At 47.8% G+C, this 18,931-nt stretch overlaps 1 protein-coding gene across 1 annotated transcript; it reads left to right on the top strand.

Annotated features, from left to right (window-relative positions):
- The first annotated feature begins 6,109 nt into the window (after positions 1-6,109).
- On the top strand, positions 6,110-18,405 carry QTRT1 (queuine tRNA-ribosyltransferase catalytic subunit 1). The gene is made up of 10 exons (XM_006105735.3): positions 6,110-6,368; positions 6,624-6,692; positions 6,793-6,931; positions 14,928-15,006; positions 15,109-15,224; positions 16,368-16,506; positions 16,764-16,839; positions 16,960-17,069; positions 17,156-17,243; positions 17,332-18,405. Exons 1-10 carry the CDS (start codon positions 6,126-6,128, stop codon positions 17,482-17,484), a joined length of 1,212 nt encoding a protein of 403 aa, XP_006105797.1. The 5' UTR covers positions 6,110-6,125; the 3' UTR covers positions 17,485-18,405.
- Positions 18,406-18,931: the final 526 nt, after the last annotated feature.

The raw sequence follows: 18,931 nt of genomic DNA, 5'->3' as shown, positions 1-18,931 counted from the left end.
AGTCCTAAGGCCATCCAGCCAATAAGAAAACATCTATTCAAGAAAATCTATGAGAAAATTTGGTTAGAACAGTGAGTATCTGTGGTATTTGATATCTTCTACCTCCCTTCTCCCAGTTCAGTGAGATGGAAATCCACTCCAGACTGGTGCAATAGGGTCTGCTCCCCCAGCAATCGGAGGGCTATCTTTTCCGGAGGGGCAGCAAGCCAGTGTTTCTCATCATGCGCCCAGCTACGTATGAGGCTAAGTTGCAGGTAAGTGCAGCACTTCAAAGAGAGAACAGAATTTTCCAAAATTATGGAAAGACTCCAGTAATTAGATACAAGAATTTTAGGGAATCCAAGACAGGCTAAATTAAAAGAAATCCACAATTAGACATATCCTGTGAAATTGCAAACTGGCAAAAAAAAATTTAAAAAAAGAAATGACTTTTTAAAGAAACTAGAAAAACAAAAACAGATAACAAGAAATAGCACTCAGATTGAGATTTTACTTTTTTAAAATATATTTTTATTGATTTCAGAGAGGGAGAGGGAGAGATAGACACATAAATGATGAGAGAAAATAATTGATTGGCTTCCTCCTGCACACCTCCTACTAGGGATCAAACCCAGGACCCTGCAGTCCACAGGCTGAAGCTCTATCCACTGAGCCAAACCAGCTCGGGTGAGATTTTACTTCTCTCTCTCTCTCTCTCTCTCTCTCTCTCTCTCTATATATATATATATATATATATATATATATCTCCTATCTAATAATAGGCAAACATGGTAATTGACTGTACCTTCGCTATGCCTCCTATTGGCTAATCAGCGCGATATGCAAATTAACTGCCAACAAATATGGCGGCTAATTTGCATACTGCAGGCAGGGCGGGACAGCGCAGCCGCCAGCGCGAGCCACCATCCTGGGCCGCAGGCCGGCCCCAGAAGCCCAGAAGCTGCCCAGAAGCTGGTGATTGGGGGGATAAGGGGGCAAGCCAGGGATTGGTGTGAACTACAGAGGAAACACCTTTTCTGACCGCTCATTGGTTAAACTCCCTGTATGCCACTGGTAATATTCTTAGTAACTTGGGTAATAAGAATCCAAAAAGGTGATCTAGGGTTTTTCACCACACTCCTGGCGAAAAAAACAAAGGTCTGCTGCTGGAGAACTAAGAAATGTCATATCCTGCCCTAGCCGGTTTGGCTCAGTGGATAATGCCTTGGCCTGCCAATGGCAGGGTCTGAGTTCAATTCTGACCAAGGGCATGTACCTAGGTTGCAGGCTCCTCCCTGGCCGGGGCCCAGGTCAGGGCTCATACAGGAGGCAACCAATCAAAGTGTTCCTCTCATTTTGATGTTTCTCTCTGTCTTTCCCTTTCTCTTCCACATTCTCTAAAAATCAATGGAAACATATCCTCAGGTGAGGATAAAAAAAATAATAAAGAAATTATTATTATATGAAAGACACATCTTGAAAATGCCTAAAGAAAGTTGTCATTTTTTCATGGTGAAGGGACTGGAGTCCGTGTTGATGAAAAAACCTTGCTGGCTGCGGTGACTGGCAGTGGCTGCAGCAGCGGGCTGATGGGGCTAGTGCCTTCCCCTGATCAGCCCGGTCACCTCCCACAAAGGGAGGCCAGACTGCGGCTTAGGCCCTATCCCCAAAGGGAGCAGGGAGCGGGCCCAAGCCATCACTAGGACATCCCCTGAGGGCTCCCAGTATGTGAGAGGGGGCAGGCTGGGCTGAGGGACACCCCCCCAGTGCACGAATTTCGTGCACTGGGCCCCTAATATATATATATATATATAAATAATTAATTTCAGAGAGGAAGGGAGATGGAGAGAAGGATAGGAACATCAATGATGAGAGTGAATCACTGATCGGCTGCCTCCTGCACGCCCCATACTGGGGATCGAGCCCGCAACCTGACTGGGAATCAAACCATGACCTCCAAGTTCATAGGTCAATGTTCAACCACTGAGCCACGAAAGCCGGGCAGATTTTACTTCTTAATAGTGATAATGGAAGCCACAAAAAGTGTATGTTCAGTGTGCCAAGAGAAAATAATTATTGACCTAGCATTGTATACCCAATGAAACTATCTGTCAAGAGCTAGGGCAGCCCTGGCTGGGTAGCTGTTAGTTAGAGCATTGTCCCATATGCCTGGGTTACTGGTGCATCCCCAGTCGGTGCACATGCATGAAGCAACAAATTAATGCATAAAGAAGTGGAACAACAAATAGATGTCTCTCTCTTCCTTGAAAACAGTGGTTCTCAACCTTCTTAATGCCACGACCTTTTAACACAGTTCCTCATGGGTGACCCCCAACCATAAAATTATTTTTGTTCCTACTTCATAACTGTAATTTTGCTACTGTTATGAATCGTAATGTAAATATCTGATATGCAGGATGTATTTTCATTGTTTGCAACCCACAGGTTGATAACCGCTGCTCTAAAACCAATGAAGGAGGAAGAAAAAGAACTTAAATCAATAGTTGAGAATATCCCTACAAGGAAAACAGCATAAGTAAATGGATTTACAAGTAAGGACAATAAAACATTCAAGAAACAGATAATTCCAATGTTGCACAATTTCTTCCTCAATATATTAAGTGTGGGAAAACTCCTTAATTTATTTGATGAAGTTAGCATAATTTGAACACCAGACTTGGACAAGACAGTACATAAACAAGAAAAATTATATAATTTATAACTGAGATGCAAAAATTATAAATATTAAATTAAAATATTAATAAAATGCCACAATCTAAAAAATACCATGAGCAAGCTGAGTTTATCTCAGGAATGGAAATAAAATTTATTAATAAATTAGAAAAGAGCCCTAGCTGGTTGGGCTCAGTGGATAGAGTGTCAGCCTGCGGACTGAAGGGTCCCTGGTTTGATTCTGGTCAAGGGCACATGCCCGGGTTGTGGGCTCAGTCCCCAGTAGGGGGCGTGCAGGAGGCAGCCAAACAATCATTGTGTGTGTGTGTGTCTCTCATCGTCGATGTTTCAGTCTCTCTCCCTCTCCCTTCCTCTCTGAAATCAATAAAAATATATTTTAAAAAAAGAAGAAAAATTTATGTCATTGGGCATTTTAAATTAAGTGAGACAAAATTATACGGTTATCTCAATAGATACAGAAAAGTGTATGATAAACATTTATAATAAAAATCTGTGAGTGAACGAGGAATTGAAAGGGGCTTTCTTTACTTAATATGCTGCATTTTCAAAAAACATACAGCAGACAACTTACATATGGTGAGTTGTTGAAATCATTTGTTTGGAAATGCCTTCAGGTATACAGCATAAGGAGTCAAGGACAGACGCTGGAACAGTGAGGAGACGACTGCAATTATCCAGGCAGGAGTTGGTGGTGTCTGGACCAGGGTGAGCGCTAGCTGTGGAGGAGGAGAATGTGAAGCGGTTGATGCTAGCTAGATTTTGAAAGCAAGGCAGCCAGGATTTGCTGATAAATCAGATGTAGGGAGTGAGAGGCAGTGAGAGCTCAAGGATCATCCCTAAGTTTATATCGGAGCTCCTGGAAGGTTTGGTCTGCTATTACTTGAGAAGGGGAAGGTGGAAGGGGATAGGCAAGCTTGGATTGGGCGACAATCAGCAGCCCTGCTTTGTTTGTTTATCTATTTATTAATTACTAGGGCCCGATGCGTAAAATTTGTGTAAGAGTAGGCCTTCCTTCCCCCGGCTGCCGGCACTGCAGCCAGCTGGTTGGTGGCCTGGGCCTCCCTCTGTGCAGTGATCATGGGGCAATGGCTGGGGCCTCCAACCAATCACAACGCATCCGCCTGGCTGGCCTGGCATTAGTGGGTGTCATAGCATGGTTCTGGATGGTCGTCTGGATGGTTGTCCTGCTGTTCGGCCGTTCGGTTGATTTGCATATTGCACTTTTATTATATAGAATTATTTTTAGGAGCCCTGCTTTGGACAGGTAGAGTTTGGATGCCTATAGACACCCAGTGGAGATGTCAAGGAGGCATCCATTAAGAGGACATGAGAGTTCAGGTGATAGGAATAAAAATTGGGGCATTGTCAGTGCGTAGAAGTTTTATTTTATTTATTTTTTATTTTTTTAAAATATATTTTATTGATTTTTTTTTTTTTTTACAGAGAGGAAGGCAGAGAGATAGAGAGCCAGAAACATCGATGAGAGAGAAACATCAATCAGCTGCCTCCTGCACACCCACCACTGGGGATGTGCCCACAACCAAGGTACATGCCCTTGACCAGAATCGAACCTGGGACCTTTCAGTCCACAGGCCGATGCTCTATCCACCGAGCCAAACCGGCTAGGGCTGCGTAGAGGTTTTAAAAAGCATATGAGTTACAGGCCATGCAACATAGAGTGTTGGGGTGAAGGGCTTTTACATTTGGGGAGTTAGGAGCAACAGACTGAAAATATGGAAAATCAGTTGCTGACAATGGCAAAAGCAAAGTGGGCCTCTTGGGTGGGTGTTTCCCAAATGTGGCATCAGGATTTAAAAAAGATTCCCAGGTGATTCTAATGTGCAGCCAAGGTTGAGAACCACTGTGCTAGAGGCCTGGATTCTTGCTCAGATCAGCCCAGTTAGGCCAGTGATCTTGCAAGAGCGAATCTGGTGTAATTGCGCCCTCTGCTGGCCAGGACAGATATCAGCCCCATTTCCAAAAACAATAACAGTCATTATTATATGAAGTATTTTATTTTTTTAAAATATATTTTTATTGTTTTTTTCCGAGAGAGAGGAAGGGAGAGGGAGACAGAAATAGAAACATCAATCTGTTGCCTCCTGCACATCCCCCCGCCCCCCACTGGGGATCGAGGTCTAAATCTGGGCATGTGCCCTGATGCGGAGTTGAACCAGTGCCCTCTTGGTGCATGGGTGACGCTCAACCACTGAGCACACCAGCCAGGCTACAGTATTTTATATGCTACTAGAAATCGTGCACAGCTGGGGTCCTTCAGGGTGGCCTGTGGGGATTGGGCCCCAGCTTGGCCTGGAGCCTTGCAGCCCCACCTGGCATTGGGATCCGGGAGTGACCTGGCGCTGCCTCCTTACCTGCTCCACCATCCCGCCTCAGAGCTTGGGAGCAGGGCAGGAACTCCCCTGCCCCCGCCGTCACCGCTGCTGGAGGCCTCTGCAGGGCGGTCTGGATCTCCACTGGCACCTGCCGTGGCCTCGTGCCATCTGCTCATCTGCTCCACCATCCTGCTCCCGTCCCGCTCCACTGCCTCCTGCTGCCAGCAGCCCGATGCCCACCATGTTCTGCGCCGCCCCCTGGTGGTCAGCGCACATCATAGTGAGTGGCTGAATTCCCGGTGGAACAATTTGTATATTAGGCTTTTAGTATATAGGATTATTAGAACACAGCCAGTGCTTAATAAATCCGTGACCCAGCCTCTTTTATCCCTGTGCAGCATGGAGGCTGGCACTAATGGGGATGTATACCTGGGTGTACATCGAATGAATGAATGAATGAATGATGTGGCCAGGTTCTGCATCTCAGGTTCCCCTTCTGTAAATCTGGGATTCCTTCTTTCATTGAATAAACCAGTGATGGCGAACCTATGACATGCGTGTCAGAGGTGACACGCGAACTCATTGTTTTGGTTGATTTTTCTTTGTTAAATGGCATTTAAATATATAAAATAAATATCAAAAATATAAGTCTTTGTTTTACTATGGTTGCAAATATCAAAAAATTTCTATATGTGACACGGCACCAGAGTTAAGTTACGGTTTTTCAAAATGCTGACACGCCGAGCTCAAAAGGTTCGCCATCACTGGAATAAACTAACATTGATTTTATTGATTGAGAGAAACATTGATGATCGATTGCCTCCCCCGGGGATTGAACCCGCAACCTAGGTATGTGCCCTGACCGAGAATGGAATCCGCAACCTTTTGGTGGAAGGGAAGACGCTCCAACCAACTGACCAGCCGGCCAGGGCACAAGACAGCAAAGCGCTGCGGTTGGAGCGAACCTCACGCCCCGAGAGGACCCGTGGGCAGGGTGTCCGTTGCCATGGTCCCCTTGACGCTCTCCCAGGGCTTCCGCGAGCCTTACGCCTCACGTGACGCCGCCCAATATGGCGCGGCCCAGGGTGTTTCACTGTCCACGTGGTTCTGGCAGGCAAGATGGCGGCGGCATCCAACGCGACTTCCCTGGAGTCAGCTCCGCGGATCTTGCGACTGGTGGCCGAGTGCAGCCGCTCCAGGGCCCGGGCAGGCGAGCTGCGGCTGCCGCACGGGCCGGTGGCCACCCCCGTCTTCATGCCCGTGGGCACGCAGGCCACCATGAAGGGCATCACTGCGGAGCAGCTGGACGCGCTGGGCTGCCGGATCTGCCTGGGCAACACCTACCATCTGGGTCTGAGGCCGGTGGGTGGGCTGTGCCAGTGCGGGTGGTGGCGGAGCTTGGGGAGCCCTGGGGTGCCCCCTGGGTACGGGTATGCCTCCAAGTCAACCGACAAACGCCCATGAAGCGCCCCGGAGGCCCAGGCCTGGTGCTGTGCTGGCGGGAGCGGCGGGGACCCAGTTTGGCCATCCCCGCCCCCCCCGCCCCCTTCCCCCGATGAGCTCCCAGCGTGGCGCTCACCCCTTACCGGACTCTTCGCCCCGCACCCCCCAACCCAGGGCCCGGAGCTGATCCAGAAAGCCCAAGGTCTGCACGGCTTCATGAACTGGCCCCACAATCTGCTGACGGTGAGGCGGGGTCGGGGCGGGGGGTGCGAGGACGCTCCTTGGAGGCGGATCTCGCCCCGCACCTCTCCCGACTGACTGCCCCGCGGCGGGTGTCCCCCAGGACAGCGGCGGCTTCCAGATGGTGTCCCTGGTGTCCCTGTCCGAGGTGACGGAGGAGGGCGTCCGCTTCCGCTCCCCCTACGACGGCGACGAGACCCTCCTGAGCCCGGAGAGGTCCGTGGAGATCCAGAACGCGCTGGGTGAGCCGATCGCGGGAGCGGCCCCGCCCCCGCCTTTGCAGGGTAGAGGCGAGGCGGGCGGTCCCTGTAGGTTGCGTGGCTTCCCTGAGCTGCAGCTGGGCCAACTCCACTGCAGATCGTTCACAAGATTCACGATGGGGTGTCGGTAAATCTCTCTGCACAGCGCCTGCCATGTAGCTTCTTTTATTGCTCTTATTGCTGCTATTACTCTTAAACTGTAAATTAATTGGGCAAAGATGTGTTGAAATCACGGGGGCAACAACAGAGGCTTGGGGAGGCTTTAGGCCCCCACCGTCTACGTCAGTACCCCCCATTCCTTGGTGAGGACAATGAGCATTTCTCCATCCTGTAGACTTCTACGGAAACAGTGCAAACCTTCCCATCTTCCAACCAAATGGCGCTGTCAGGTCCCTCCAGGTACACAGGTCCTTTAGCTCCTACCATAGTCACAGGCTGGTGTTACCTCACCCATGTAACTTAGTCTACAGGGAGACAGGCGTTAGTGAGAAGGTCATAATCAGGGGAAAAAAACTGCAGGTAGAATGTATTGTATAAAAAAAAACACACATATCTTTCCCCTTAAATCCTTACCTGAGGATTTGTTTTTATTGATTTTTAGAGAGGAAGGTAGAGAGAGAGAAACATCTATTTGAGAGAAACATCGAGGGGTTACCCCTCTGAAGTGCCCCCATTGGGGATCAAACCCCCAAGCTTTTGGTGTACAGAAGGACACTCCAGCCAACTGAGCCAGGGCTTTGTTTTACTTTTTAAAATTTTGGAGTACTTTGAACATTTGGAACCATGTGTATGTATTTTTTTCAAATGAGTTATTTAAAATTTTCTTAAAGGCACATATCTATATACAGTGGGGCCTTGACTTATGAGTGTCCCGACTAACGAGTTTTTCGAGATACGAGCCGTCTCTCGGCCGATTTTTTGCTTTGAGTTGCTAGCTAAAATTCGGGTTACGAGCCAGCTTCAGATACCCCACTGCTAGTTGGCGCAGCGAACGCCATATCAGCCCAGCATCACGTGTCTCACTCGTTCACTTTATGCTTTGACATACGAGTAATTTGAGTTACGAGCTCCGTCACGGAACAAATTAAACTCGTAAGTCAAGGCCCCACTGTATATATAAAAGCTTAAGCTCACCTGTTGGACTGGTAGCTATGACGTGCAATGACCACCAGGGGGCAGAGGCTCTGACCAGTAGGTATGATACGCACTGACCACCATGGGGCAGATTCTCAACGCAAGAGCTGCCTAGCGACAGCAACTTTGCAGGGTGTCCTCTTGCACTCTGGGACCCCTTGGGGGATGTAGGACTGCTGGTTCTGACCTGATCCCTGCAGGCCAGGCCAAGGGACCCTACCTGCCGGAGGGACCCCACCTGCTGAAGGGACCCCTCTCACTCTGCAGACATCCTTTGAGCCCTGGCGCTGACAGGCGGGGAGGGACCGCGGGAGGTTGGTTCCAGGTTGTGTCCTGCCCGTATCACCCAGTCCCGCCCCACCAGCCACCTCTAATTAATTTCCTTTCAATGTGCATGAATCCGTGCACCGGGCCTCTAGTGTAAATATAAATTTGGGACTGTGACCATGGAGGCCAAGTACATGGCCTCAGTCTGTGGGCTCAAGGAGGGCTGCCCTAGGTCTAAAACCTGTGGATGAGAAGAAATAAACTAGATGTCCAAAGGATGCAACAAGTGCAAAGGATCTGAGGCAGGACTAAGGTTGGCATGTTGGAAGAACTGTAAGGAGATGTGTCTGGCTGGAGCATGGAAGGGGAGAGTGGGAGGTGGGGACAGGGAGGTGACTTGAGCAGGTCCTGCAGAGCCTCCCGAGTTTTGATTTGTTCTTTAAAGAAAAAAAAATTGAACAAGAATACATTTTGGCTCTAGCTGGTTTGGCTCAGTGGATAGAGCATTGGACTGCAGACTGGAAGGTCCCAGGTTCAATTCCAGTCAAGAGCACATGCTTGTGTTGCAGACTCATCCCCAGTAGGGGGCATGAAGGAGGCAACCGGTCAATGATTGTCTCTCATCATTGATGTTTCTCTCCCTTCCTCTCTGGAATCAGTGTGTGTGTGTGTGTATCTATATCTGTCTATATCTATATCTATATCTATATCTATATATCTATATCTATCTATATCTAAATATATATCTTATATACATTTCTATATAAAAATGTGTACAGAAAACAGTGCTCTTCCCACGCCTGTCCTCTATCCATCTCCTTTACTCCCACAGGCTACCACTGTTTCTAGTTTCTTGACTATTCTTCCCGAGTTTATGCAGATACAAGCAAGTTCAAATCTCTTCTAATTTTTTCTCATTATGAGAGCATGCTCTTTATGGTACATTCTTTCTGTACCTTGCATTAAAACTTTTTTAGCCTGGCCATTGTAGCTCAGTGGTTGAGCATCGACCCATGAACCAGGAGGTTACGGTTAGATTCTCAGTCAGGGCACATGCCCAGGTTTTGGGCTCGATCCCCAGTAGGGGGTGTGCTGGAGGCAGCCAGTCAATGATTCTCTCTCATCATTGATGTTTCTGTCTCTCTCTCTCCCTCTCCCTTTCTCTCTTTGAAATCCAAAAAACAAACAAACAAAAATATACAGCCCTAGCTGGTTCGGTTCAATGAATAGAGCGTCAGCCTATAGACTGAAGGGTCCCAGGTTCGATTCTGGTCAAGGGCATGTATCTTGGTTGCAGGCTCCTCCCCAGCTCGGGCCCTGATGGGGCTCATGCAGGAGGCAACCAATCTATGTGGTTCTATCACATCAATGTTTCTCTCTGTCTTTCCCTCTCTCTTCCACTCTTCCTAAAAATCAATGGAAAAATATCCTCAGATGAGGATTAACAACAAAAAAAGAAAACATTAACATTTTTTAAAAAATGTATTTTATTTTAAAATTTCATTTATTGATGAGAGAGAGAGAGAGAGAAAACCATATCAATTTGTTGTTCCACTTCTTTATGCATTCACTGGTTGATTCTTGTGTGTGTCCTAACCAGGATGGAATCTGCAACCTAGGTGTATCTAGGCAACACTCTATCCAACTGAGCGGCTAGGGCTCTTGCATTTAAAAAGGAAATTATGCAAACTTTTAAGTATATGCCAAATCAGATACAACACCATCCACCTGTCACCCAGTTTCAACAATCATCACGTCATGGCCATTATGTTAAATATTTAATAAAATTCTGCTGTAAAGCCTCCTGAGCTTGGAGGGTTTTTTTTGTTTGTTTGTTTTTGTGGGTTTTTGACAGTGAATTCAATTTACCATGTTGATAGGGCTATTCAGATTTTGTGTTTTGTCTTGGATCAGATTTGGTAAGTTGGATTTTTCAAGGAATTTGGCCATTTCTTGAACTTTATTTCAACTTTCTTGGCATAAAGTTAATCATAATATTCTTTTATCCTCTTTCTAAAAATTTTTTTTTTAATTGATTTCAGAGAGGAAGGGAGAGGGAGAGAGAGATAGAAACATCAGTGATGAGAGAGACTCATTGATCGGCTGCCTCCTGCACGCCCCACATTGGGTTTTGAGCCCACAACCTGGGCATGTGCCCTTGACTGGAATCGAATCCAGGACCCTTCAGTCCACAGGCTGATGCTCTATCCACTGAGCCAAACCGGCTAGGGCAGGAAACTGGTTTCTTTGCCTTGTGGTGTTGCCCTGGTCACTTCCCTGTGGTGTTGAGTAACAGTTTTTTTCTGTCACCTACATTTTCTGTAGGTTGGTACTTGGATCTAGAGATTTGAACAATTCAAATTGTTCCTTTAAGAAAGACAGCTTCACCATGTGTATTTCTGTTAGGTGGTGCCTGATGTCTTCCCTTCTCTCCCATGAACGATCCGTGCTTCTTGCTTGGGTCTATTATGTCATTAGGAGTTGCAAAATGGTGATGTTCTAATTTTGTCATTCATTCTAAATTACTATCCAGATTACTTGTGTAAAGAGAACCATCTCTAATCTATTCCTGGGAGACCAAGTAGTTCAGTTGATGTAGGAAACTTGGGATTCATTCTTTTTCCTTATTTACCAGTTTTCATCGGTTGATTACTTAGCATCCTCTAGTAGGGGCAAATCAATGTTTAGATTTTTAGAATCACCATGAACTCATGGGTTTAAATGTATTTGATGTATCTCAATCCATTGCAATTGGATCAATCCTTATTGATTGTCAAGTTGCCCATCTTTGGCTAGTGTAGTATACGGTGCTTTTTACTATAATAATACCTGAGACTTGAGCTTTTCTAACATATAATATAGAAGTCAAGAGTCCCTAATCTAAAATTCTTGGGGCCAAGAATTTTCACATTTTAAAAAGATAAGAAGCCCCATGTATTTTATTTACTGATTGATTTTTTTAGAGAGAGTGGAAGGGAGAGAGAGAAAAATAATGATTTGTTGTTCTACTCGTTGCTGCATTCATTGGTTGATTCTTGTATGTGCCCTGACTGGGGATGGAACCCGAAACCTCGGCGTCAGGGGATGATACTCTAACCAATGGAGCTACCAGGCCAGGGCCAGCAAGCCCCACTTATTGCACACACAGCATCTCAGTGGGGTCTGGGGCAGTGCCCTGTGGAGTGACACTTCAATTTTTTTTTAATTAAAACAAATTACTACTATTTCTTTTCATACAAGGAATTTTATCTATTGTGCAAAGAGAGGGTTATCTGGCTCCCCAGAGGGTTCTAGGCTCCATTTAAACTCTATTTCTAGCTCTAGTTCTTAGAGATTAAGGGATTCAAAGGCCTGTGATCATGGGCACCGATGAGGACTACAAAACATTTGGCTCCAGTTAAATCCCTGGTGTGTGAGGTCTGTGGGAGCTGTGGACGCTTGCTTCTTGGTCCTGTCACAGCCGTTGAAGTAGCTGGTTTAGGAGAATAAGGCTGCTGTCTCTGCAAGGCAGGGGCAGGGGTGGGAGACAATTCCTTTTCTACCCGATCACTGCCATCTCGGCCTGATCCTGCTTCTTCCCATTTGGGATCTGCAGCATTCTCTGTAGTCTTTTCTGACCTTGGTACTGAGGGGCCAGGACTTGAAACAACTTCGGGATCAAGTCTTTCTCTGTGAGCGAGAGAAAGGCATGGCTTGTTCGTTGGTGTCTCCCAGCATCCCACCGTCGATGAGCTTCTCAGTGTAGCCCCTCATCTCATCCACATGCGCCCATGATGCCTGTGCGTTAGTGTCACACTAGTCCTGTAAGCAAGTTCCGCAATAGGTGGGTGCAGGCCCGGGGCCAGCGCCCGGCGGCCATGGGAGGTGGCTGCAGTGAGCACACAGCTGCCTGTTCCTTGCTTCGCCCAGCCTCCACGAGGCTGGAACGCCCATCTTAAAGTGTCCAGTTCTATGGCGTTAAGTACCTTCACATTGTTGTGCAAACATCCACACCATCCAACTCCAGAATTCTTTTCCTTCTTTTTTTAAAAATAATTTTATTGATTTCAGAGAGGAAGGGAGAGGGAGAGAGAGATAGAAACATCAATAATGAGAGAGAATCACTGATCAGCTGTCTCCTGTACACCCCACACTGGGGATTGAGCCTGCAACCTGGGCATGTGCCCTTGACCGGAATTGAACTTGGGACCCTTCAGTCTGCAGGCCGACGCTCTTAGCCACTGAGCCAAACCAGCTAGGGCTCCAGAATTCCTTTCATCTTGCAAAACCAAGACTCTGTCCCTATTAAACAATAACTCCACATTCTTCTCTCTCCCTGCCTCTGGCACTACTCTGAGAATTTGACTACTCTAGAGATCGCATATAGTGAACTCATGCAGTATTTGTCTTTTTGTGACTGGCTTATTTCACTTAGCATAATATCCTCAAGGTTCATCCATGTTGTTGTGGGATGTGTCGGAATTTCCTTTCCAAGGCTTTATAATATTCCATTGTATGTCTGTATCACATTTTGTTTATCTGTTCATCTGTCGATGGACACTTGGGTTGCTTTCACCTTTTAGCTCTTGTGAATAATGCTATGAATATGGCTGCCCAACTATCTTTTCAAGACCCTGCTTTTAATTCTTGTGAGCATACATCCAGAAGTGCAATTACTAGACCATAGGGTATACACTTCAATTTTATTGGATTAACACTTTATGAATCCTTATACTACATTGGATTTTTGAAAGGATTATAACCATCTTGGGTTTTGCTACCAGAGTATATCAAAAACATAAGAAAAAGTCTTTGATTTTGAGAGTGTCTGGATTTTGAATGGTGGGAGCGGTGGGTGCTTGCCCTTTGTTAAGGGCTGGACCGTGGTTTATTAACCAGGTCCCTGCTGATGGACACGGGTTCCCATCTTGTTGTTGTTGCCATACATCACTTTGCACAGGGTTTTGTTCTTGAAGGGTAAGTTTGCAGAAGTGGGATTTTACTCTATATTCCAGGGAAGGGGTTAGCTGGGGAGGGCTGGGTTTAGCTGGGTGAGGCAAGAAAGATAAGGCATGTTGGAAGCTCCCTATAGCTGCTGTATAAACAGGTTGGGGTATTAAGTGGGAGTTGCAAGACCCAAGGAGGGACTTTTGGTGTCCAGTTTTCCTCCAACAGGTTGGGGCTTTCCTGTGGAGAGCCACTATAGGGTTAAGCCTCGGACTGACCTGTTAGCAAAATCACAAACAAGTCTTCTTCCGAGTCTTTTTTTTTTTTTTTTAATATATTTTATTGATTTTTTTACAGAGAGGAAGGGAGAGGGATAGAGAGTTAGAAACATCGATGAGAGAGAAACATCGATCAGCTGCCTCCTGCACACTCCCCACTGGGGCTGTGCCCGCAACCAAGGTACAGGCCCTTGACCAGAATCGAACCTGGGACCCTTGAGTCCGCAGGCCGACGCTCTATCCACTGAGCCAAATCGGTTAGGGCTCTTCCAAGTCTTAAACAACCCAATCCGAGAGGTGGCCAATGATTTACACGCGCTGCCATTTAAAAAATAAAAATGGGGGAATTTGCCGGAAGCCAGTCCACCCTTGCTGCTTGACACAGTCGCTGCAGGAAAGAAACATCTGCATAGCTTATGTTCAAGGGACCTGGCGTATATGGCATATGTTTGCTCCCCTCTTAGTGCTATGTGTTTAAACAGGACCACCTCCCGAGAAAGGTTGTTCCCAGGTGGAGATTTTTCCTGCCTGGAGGTTAGGGATTAACAGGACTAAGGACTGTTGGCAATACATTTGGGACTCGTCGGGCCCACATCCCAGGGGTCTGCCCACCAGTGAAAGCACCAAAGCCTATACCCCTGGAGACCCACCAACACAGGGCAGTCCCAGGGAAGGCAAGCAGCGGGGCTGAGAGGACGTAACCTTTACTGGGTAGGATAATCTCCTTCAGTCACTTCCTTGTAGCTTATCAGAAGAGCAGTAGAATAGTGATCTGGGAATAGCCCTTATAATGGAACACAGAGATTAACCTAGACAAGATTAAAATCAACTGAACTAAATAGAGACAGGATTTTTGGCAAAGGTCAGATAAGAAACTATGGAAATGAAACCAGGAACTGTAGAAGGTTACCCAAAACAAACATACCTTGATGTGATTATAGAGGAATGCTTATAAAATCAACTGGTATATAGCCCTAACCGGTTTGGCTCAGTGGATAGAGCATCGGCCTGCGGACTCAAGGGTCCCAGGTTTGATTCTGGTCAAGGGCATATACCTTGGTTGTGGGCACATCCCCAGTGGGAAGTGTGCAGGAGGCAGCTGATCAATGTTTCTAACTCTCTATCCCTCTCCCTTCTTCTCTGTAAAAAAATCAATGAAACACATTTTTTAAAAAAATCAACTGGTATAAATACAGATGAAACAGGACAATAAGAGAGAACCTGGCTATGCTGATCAACTAAATGCTATCTCCGTGTCATTCCTTCTTCGCCGACTCTGTCCACACCTTTGGGAACCCCTGGACCCGCTGGGGCTGGACCATAACACTTTCCTAGTGACAGTATTTCATCCCCCCTCCTCTCTTTCCCCCCAGGCTCAGACATCATCATGCAGCTAGATGACGTGGTCAGCAGCACTGTGACGGGGCCACGCGTGGAGGAGGCCATGTACAGGTGTGTGTGAGCATGGACACATTAGGGGAGGGGTTCCTGATCCTGCAGCCGTGGTCTCCCTGTCCTTCACCAGGCCCAAATGGCTGATTGATCCTGTTGCAGATCAATCCGCTGGCTAGACCGGTGCATTGCAGCCCATCGGAGGCAAGACAAGCAGAATCTCTTTGCTATCATCCAGGGTGGGCTGGACGCAGATCTCCGGGCCGCCTGCCTCGAAGGTAGAGCCATGTTCAGTGGGACCGGGTTTGTCACATCGCTGAGGGCCCCACACGGGCCTGGCATGCTCAGGCAGTGGTGGCTAATGGGTGAGAGGGTTCTCCAGGCAGAAGGAACGGCTTAAGCAAAAGCTCAGAGCAGAATGGAGTAGAATGTTTGTAGAATAATAGCAATTCCAATAGCCATCAATTTTTGGGTGTTCACCTTCCACTATGCCAAGTGCTGCTCATGGGTGACCCGCTGAGGATTTTTTGTTGTTAATCCTCACCTGAGGATGTTTTTTCCATTAAGGGAGGGAAGCGGGGAGAGAGAGGGATTGATGTGAGACACATCAATTGATTGTCTCCTGCATGCCCTGGACCAGGGCTGGGATCAAACCTGCAGTCTCGGTACGTGCCCTTGACCGGGAATGGAACCTGCGACCCTTTGGTGTGGAGGCCGGTGTTCTAACCACTTAGCAAAACTGACTGGCTAGGGTGGCCCATTGAGTTTTTCTTTTTTTAAATATTTTTGATTTCAGAGAGCAAGGAAGAGGGAGAGAGAGATAGAAACATAAATTATGATGAGAGAATCATTGATCAGCTGCCTCCAGCACACCTACCGGCGATCAAGTCTGCAACTTGGACATGTGCCCTGATAGGGAATTGCACTGTGACTTCCTGGTTTATGGGTCGAGGCTGGGCAACCCATTGAGTTTTCATAACCATCCTATAAGGTGGGAACTACCGGTTCCTGAGGTTGCAGAAGGGAAAACTAAGGCAGAGAGCTCTTAAGTCACTTACCCAAAGCTAGACAGTTTGGATATTACGGAGCTGGGATTTGGACCAGGCCTTGAGCTCTAGAACCTACAGCATTCATTAATTGATTCACTGAGATGCTAGGAAGTCACGGAGGGATGTTGAGTGGGAGAGTGACAGGAACCAATGGGGAACCAAGGAAAACTGGTAGACAGGAAGCAGAGGCCCATGAGGAAGCTGGAGTAGTTGCCTAGAGAAAGAGTGACTGAGGCCTAAAGCCGAGGCTGTGGCCAAAGAGATGAAGGGGAAGAAGAAATGGGGGCAGAGAGGAAGAGGGGGAGGAGGGAGAAGAGGAGGAGCAGCATTCCCTTTTGCCTGATTGCCCCTCACCTTACCCTGTACCCCTAGAGATGACCAAGAGGGACGTGCCTGGCTTTGCCATCGGGGGACTGAGCGGGGGTGAGAGCAAGGACCAGTTCTGGAGGATGGTGGCACTGAGCACTTCAAGGCTGCCTAAGGACAAGCCCCGATACCTGATGGGGGTTGGGTATGTCCAAAAGCAGGGAAACAGCTGTACGTGTGGGATTGCGGATTTCTGGCAGCCCTCTAACCCCTCCTCCCCCCGTGTGTTGGGGAAAGGATACAGCCCTGCCTGGGAGGGGACTAAGGACATGACCCTCTGCTGGGGACTGTTGTGAAGGTCCCAGTCTAGGAGAGTCTGAGGGTCCGGAAGGGGGTCTGGTTGTATGACCAGGGCTTGAGAGATTCTCTGCTCCCCTCCGCCCCCCATGGCCCCACCCCCAGCTATGCCACTGATCTGGTGGTCTGCGTGGCTCTTGGATGCGACATGTTCGACTGCGTTTTCCCCACGAGGACAGCGGTGAGGCCTTGGGCAGTGGGTAGCTGGGGAGGGCCTCTTGATGGGCCAAGGTTGGGGTGGGGCCAGAAAAGGTGAAGACCTGGTGGTTGACCTGCCTTCCCCACCCCTTTCCTCCCTCAGCGCTTTGGCTCTGCCCTGGTGCCTACGGGGAACCTGCAGCTGAAGAAGAAGCAGTTCCAGAAGGACTTCCGCCCCATAGACCCTAAGTGTGCCTGTCCCACTTGCCAGAAGTAGGGAAGGATGGGGCTGGAGGCTGGGGGAAGGAGTGGAGGGGTGCAGGACCCTACACTGCTCAGCCTTGACTTCCTGTCCCCAGGCACAGCCGTGCCTTCCTGCATGCACTGCTACACAGCGACAACACTGCAGCCCTGCACCACCTCACTGTTCACAACATCGCCTACCAGGTGGGCCCATGGTCTGGGTGGACAAGCCAGGGGTGGGAGTGGGGTCTCCTGGGTGCAGGTGGCTGACACTGACACTTCCACCCCATAGCTGCAGCTGATGGGCGCCCTGCGAGCCAGCATCATGGAGAAACGCTTTCCTGAGTTTGTGCGGGACTTCATGGACACCATGTATGGGGACCCCACCCTCTATCCCACCTGGGCCACTGAAGCCCTGGCCTCTGTGGGAATCTCATTGACTTGACCCAGCGTAAGAAGGGAGGGAGGGAGGGAGGGGATGGGAGATATTGAAGGGTTGGATTTTTTATTACAATTTAGAGTGTGTCTGTTCCTTCTTGGGGAGGTGGTCTGTCTTGGTCCCCTTCTTTGTCTGACTGTCCCTGTGGTCAATGTCCCTCATCTCACATTGATTGTAATAACTAGTAACCATAGCAGCAGCTGGGATCTGGAAACCACCTCTCAGCCCAGCATGTAGGAAGTACCCCAGAGGGGGAGCTGCATTCCTTTTCCTGTGGCCCAGGTCTCCTAACCCCTCGGGGGTCAGTCAGCACTCCTGTCCTCCCCCTTTTTATGTGTCAGTAAACAGGCCCAGAGAGAGGAAGTAGCTAACCCAAGGTCACCACCGAGGAAGTAGTAGCCTGGCTCCAGAGCTCATGCCCTTGGCCTTGACTCTTCAAACTTGGCATAATCTTGTTGTCAGTAAGCACAATGATAATGATAATAGGTGTGATCTAGCAGGTGCTTACACTGCACCCGGGCCTGTTCTAAATGGTTGTAATGTGCATTTAATTCTTACTACTTTATGATGCATGAATGGTGACCTTCCCCATTTTACAGACGAAGAAACTGAGTTTCAGGGGAATGAAGTCCCTTGGTCACCCAGCAAATAAACAGGCCCAGGTTCTAACCCTGATATGGCCAATTACAGAGCTGGTGTTCTTAGAAGATAAGGGATTTTGAATGGAAAAAGTAATACATGTGTAGGACCACCATTCAAATAGCATAAAAATTCAACTGATCAGTTTGTGTATTTTTTCAGAAACGTTCCATGTGTACATATTTTTCATGAATGTCGGTGTCCTTTACATGCAGTTTTGTACCTTGCTTTTTTTCTCAGTATATTTCAAATTGTTTACATGTCAATACATGAGACTTCCTTATCTTTTTTACAGCTGCCACATAGTATTTATTTAGCTCCAGGGAAACACCCTAACTGGGTGTTTCCAGGTTTCTGCTACTCTGGTCAAGGCAGAAACCTGTTCCTGACTCCTTACTGGGTTGCTTCAGCACTCTTTGGACTCCTCCGCAGTTTCTCTCTGGCCCATCTGTGCCCAGAGGAATCAAATTACTTCTTTTCTTAACTTGTCTTTTTATGGGCAGAGGATCAGCTGAATTTCACTAGGTACTCAAAAAGATCATGATATGCTAAATTTGAAGAGTCATGTAGTTAGCCTCATCCAGACAGGACGTGAAAAGGGAAGGTACTCTTAGGAAAGGGCACAACATAGCAAAGGCATGGTGGTGTGACTTTATAAAGGAATATGGGTGGGAAACAATGCCGCTCCCTAGGAATCCTTAACATCACCTGACTCTCACATTCAAAGCATACTGGAACCCCCGCGCAGAGAGCTGGTTTGCAAGCCCGGTACCGAGATGCATTCTGGGACTTGTAGTTTTCGTTACAGCCCAGA

This window comes from Myotis lucifugus, unplaced genomic scaffold, assembly GCF_000147115.1.
Source record: "Myotis lucifugus unplaced genomic scaffold, Myoluc2.0 scaffold_719, whole genome shotgun sequence".
In the NCBI taxonomy this organism is placed as follows: Eukaryota; Metazoa; Chordata; class Mammalia; order Chiroptera; family Vespertilionidae; genus Myotis; species Myotis lucifugus.
Note: the sequence above shows the minus strand (reverse complement) of the source record. Positions and strands in the feature narration are given on the sequence as shown.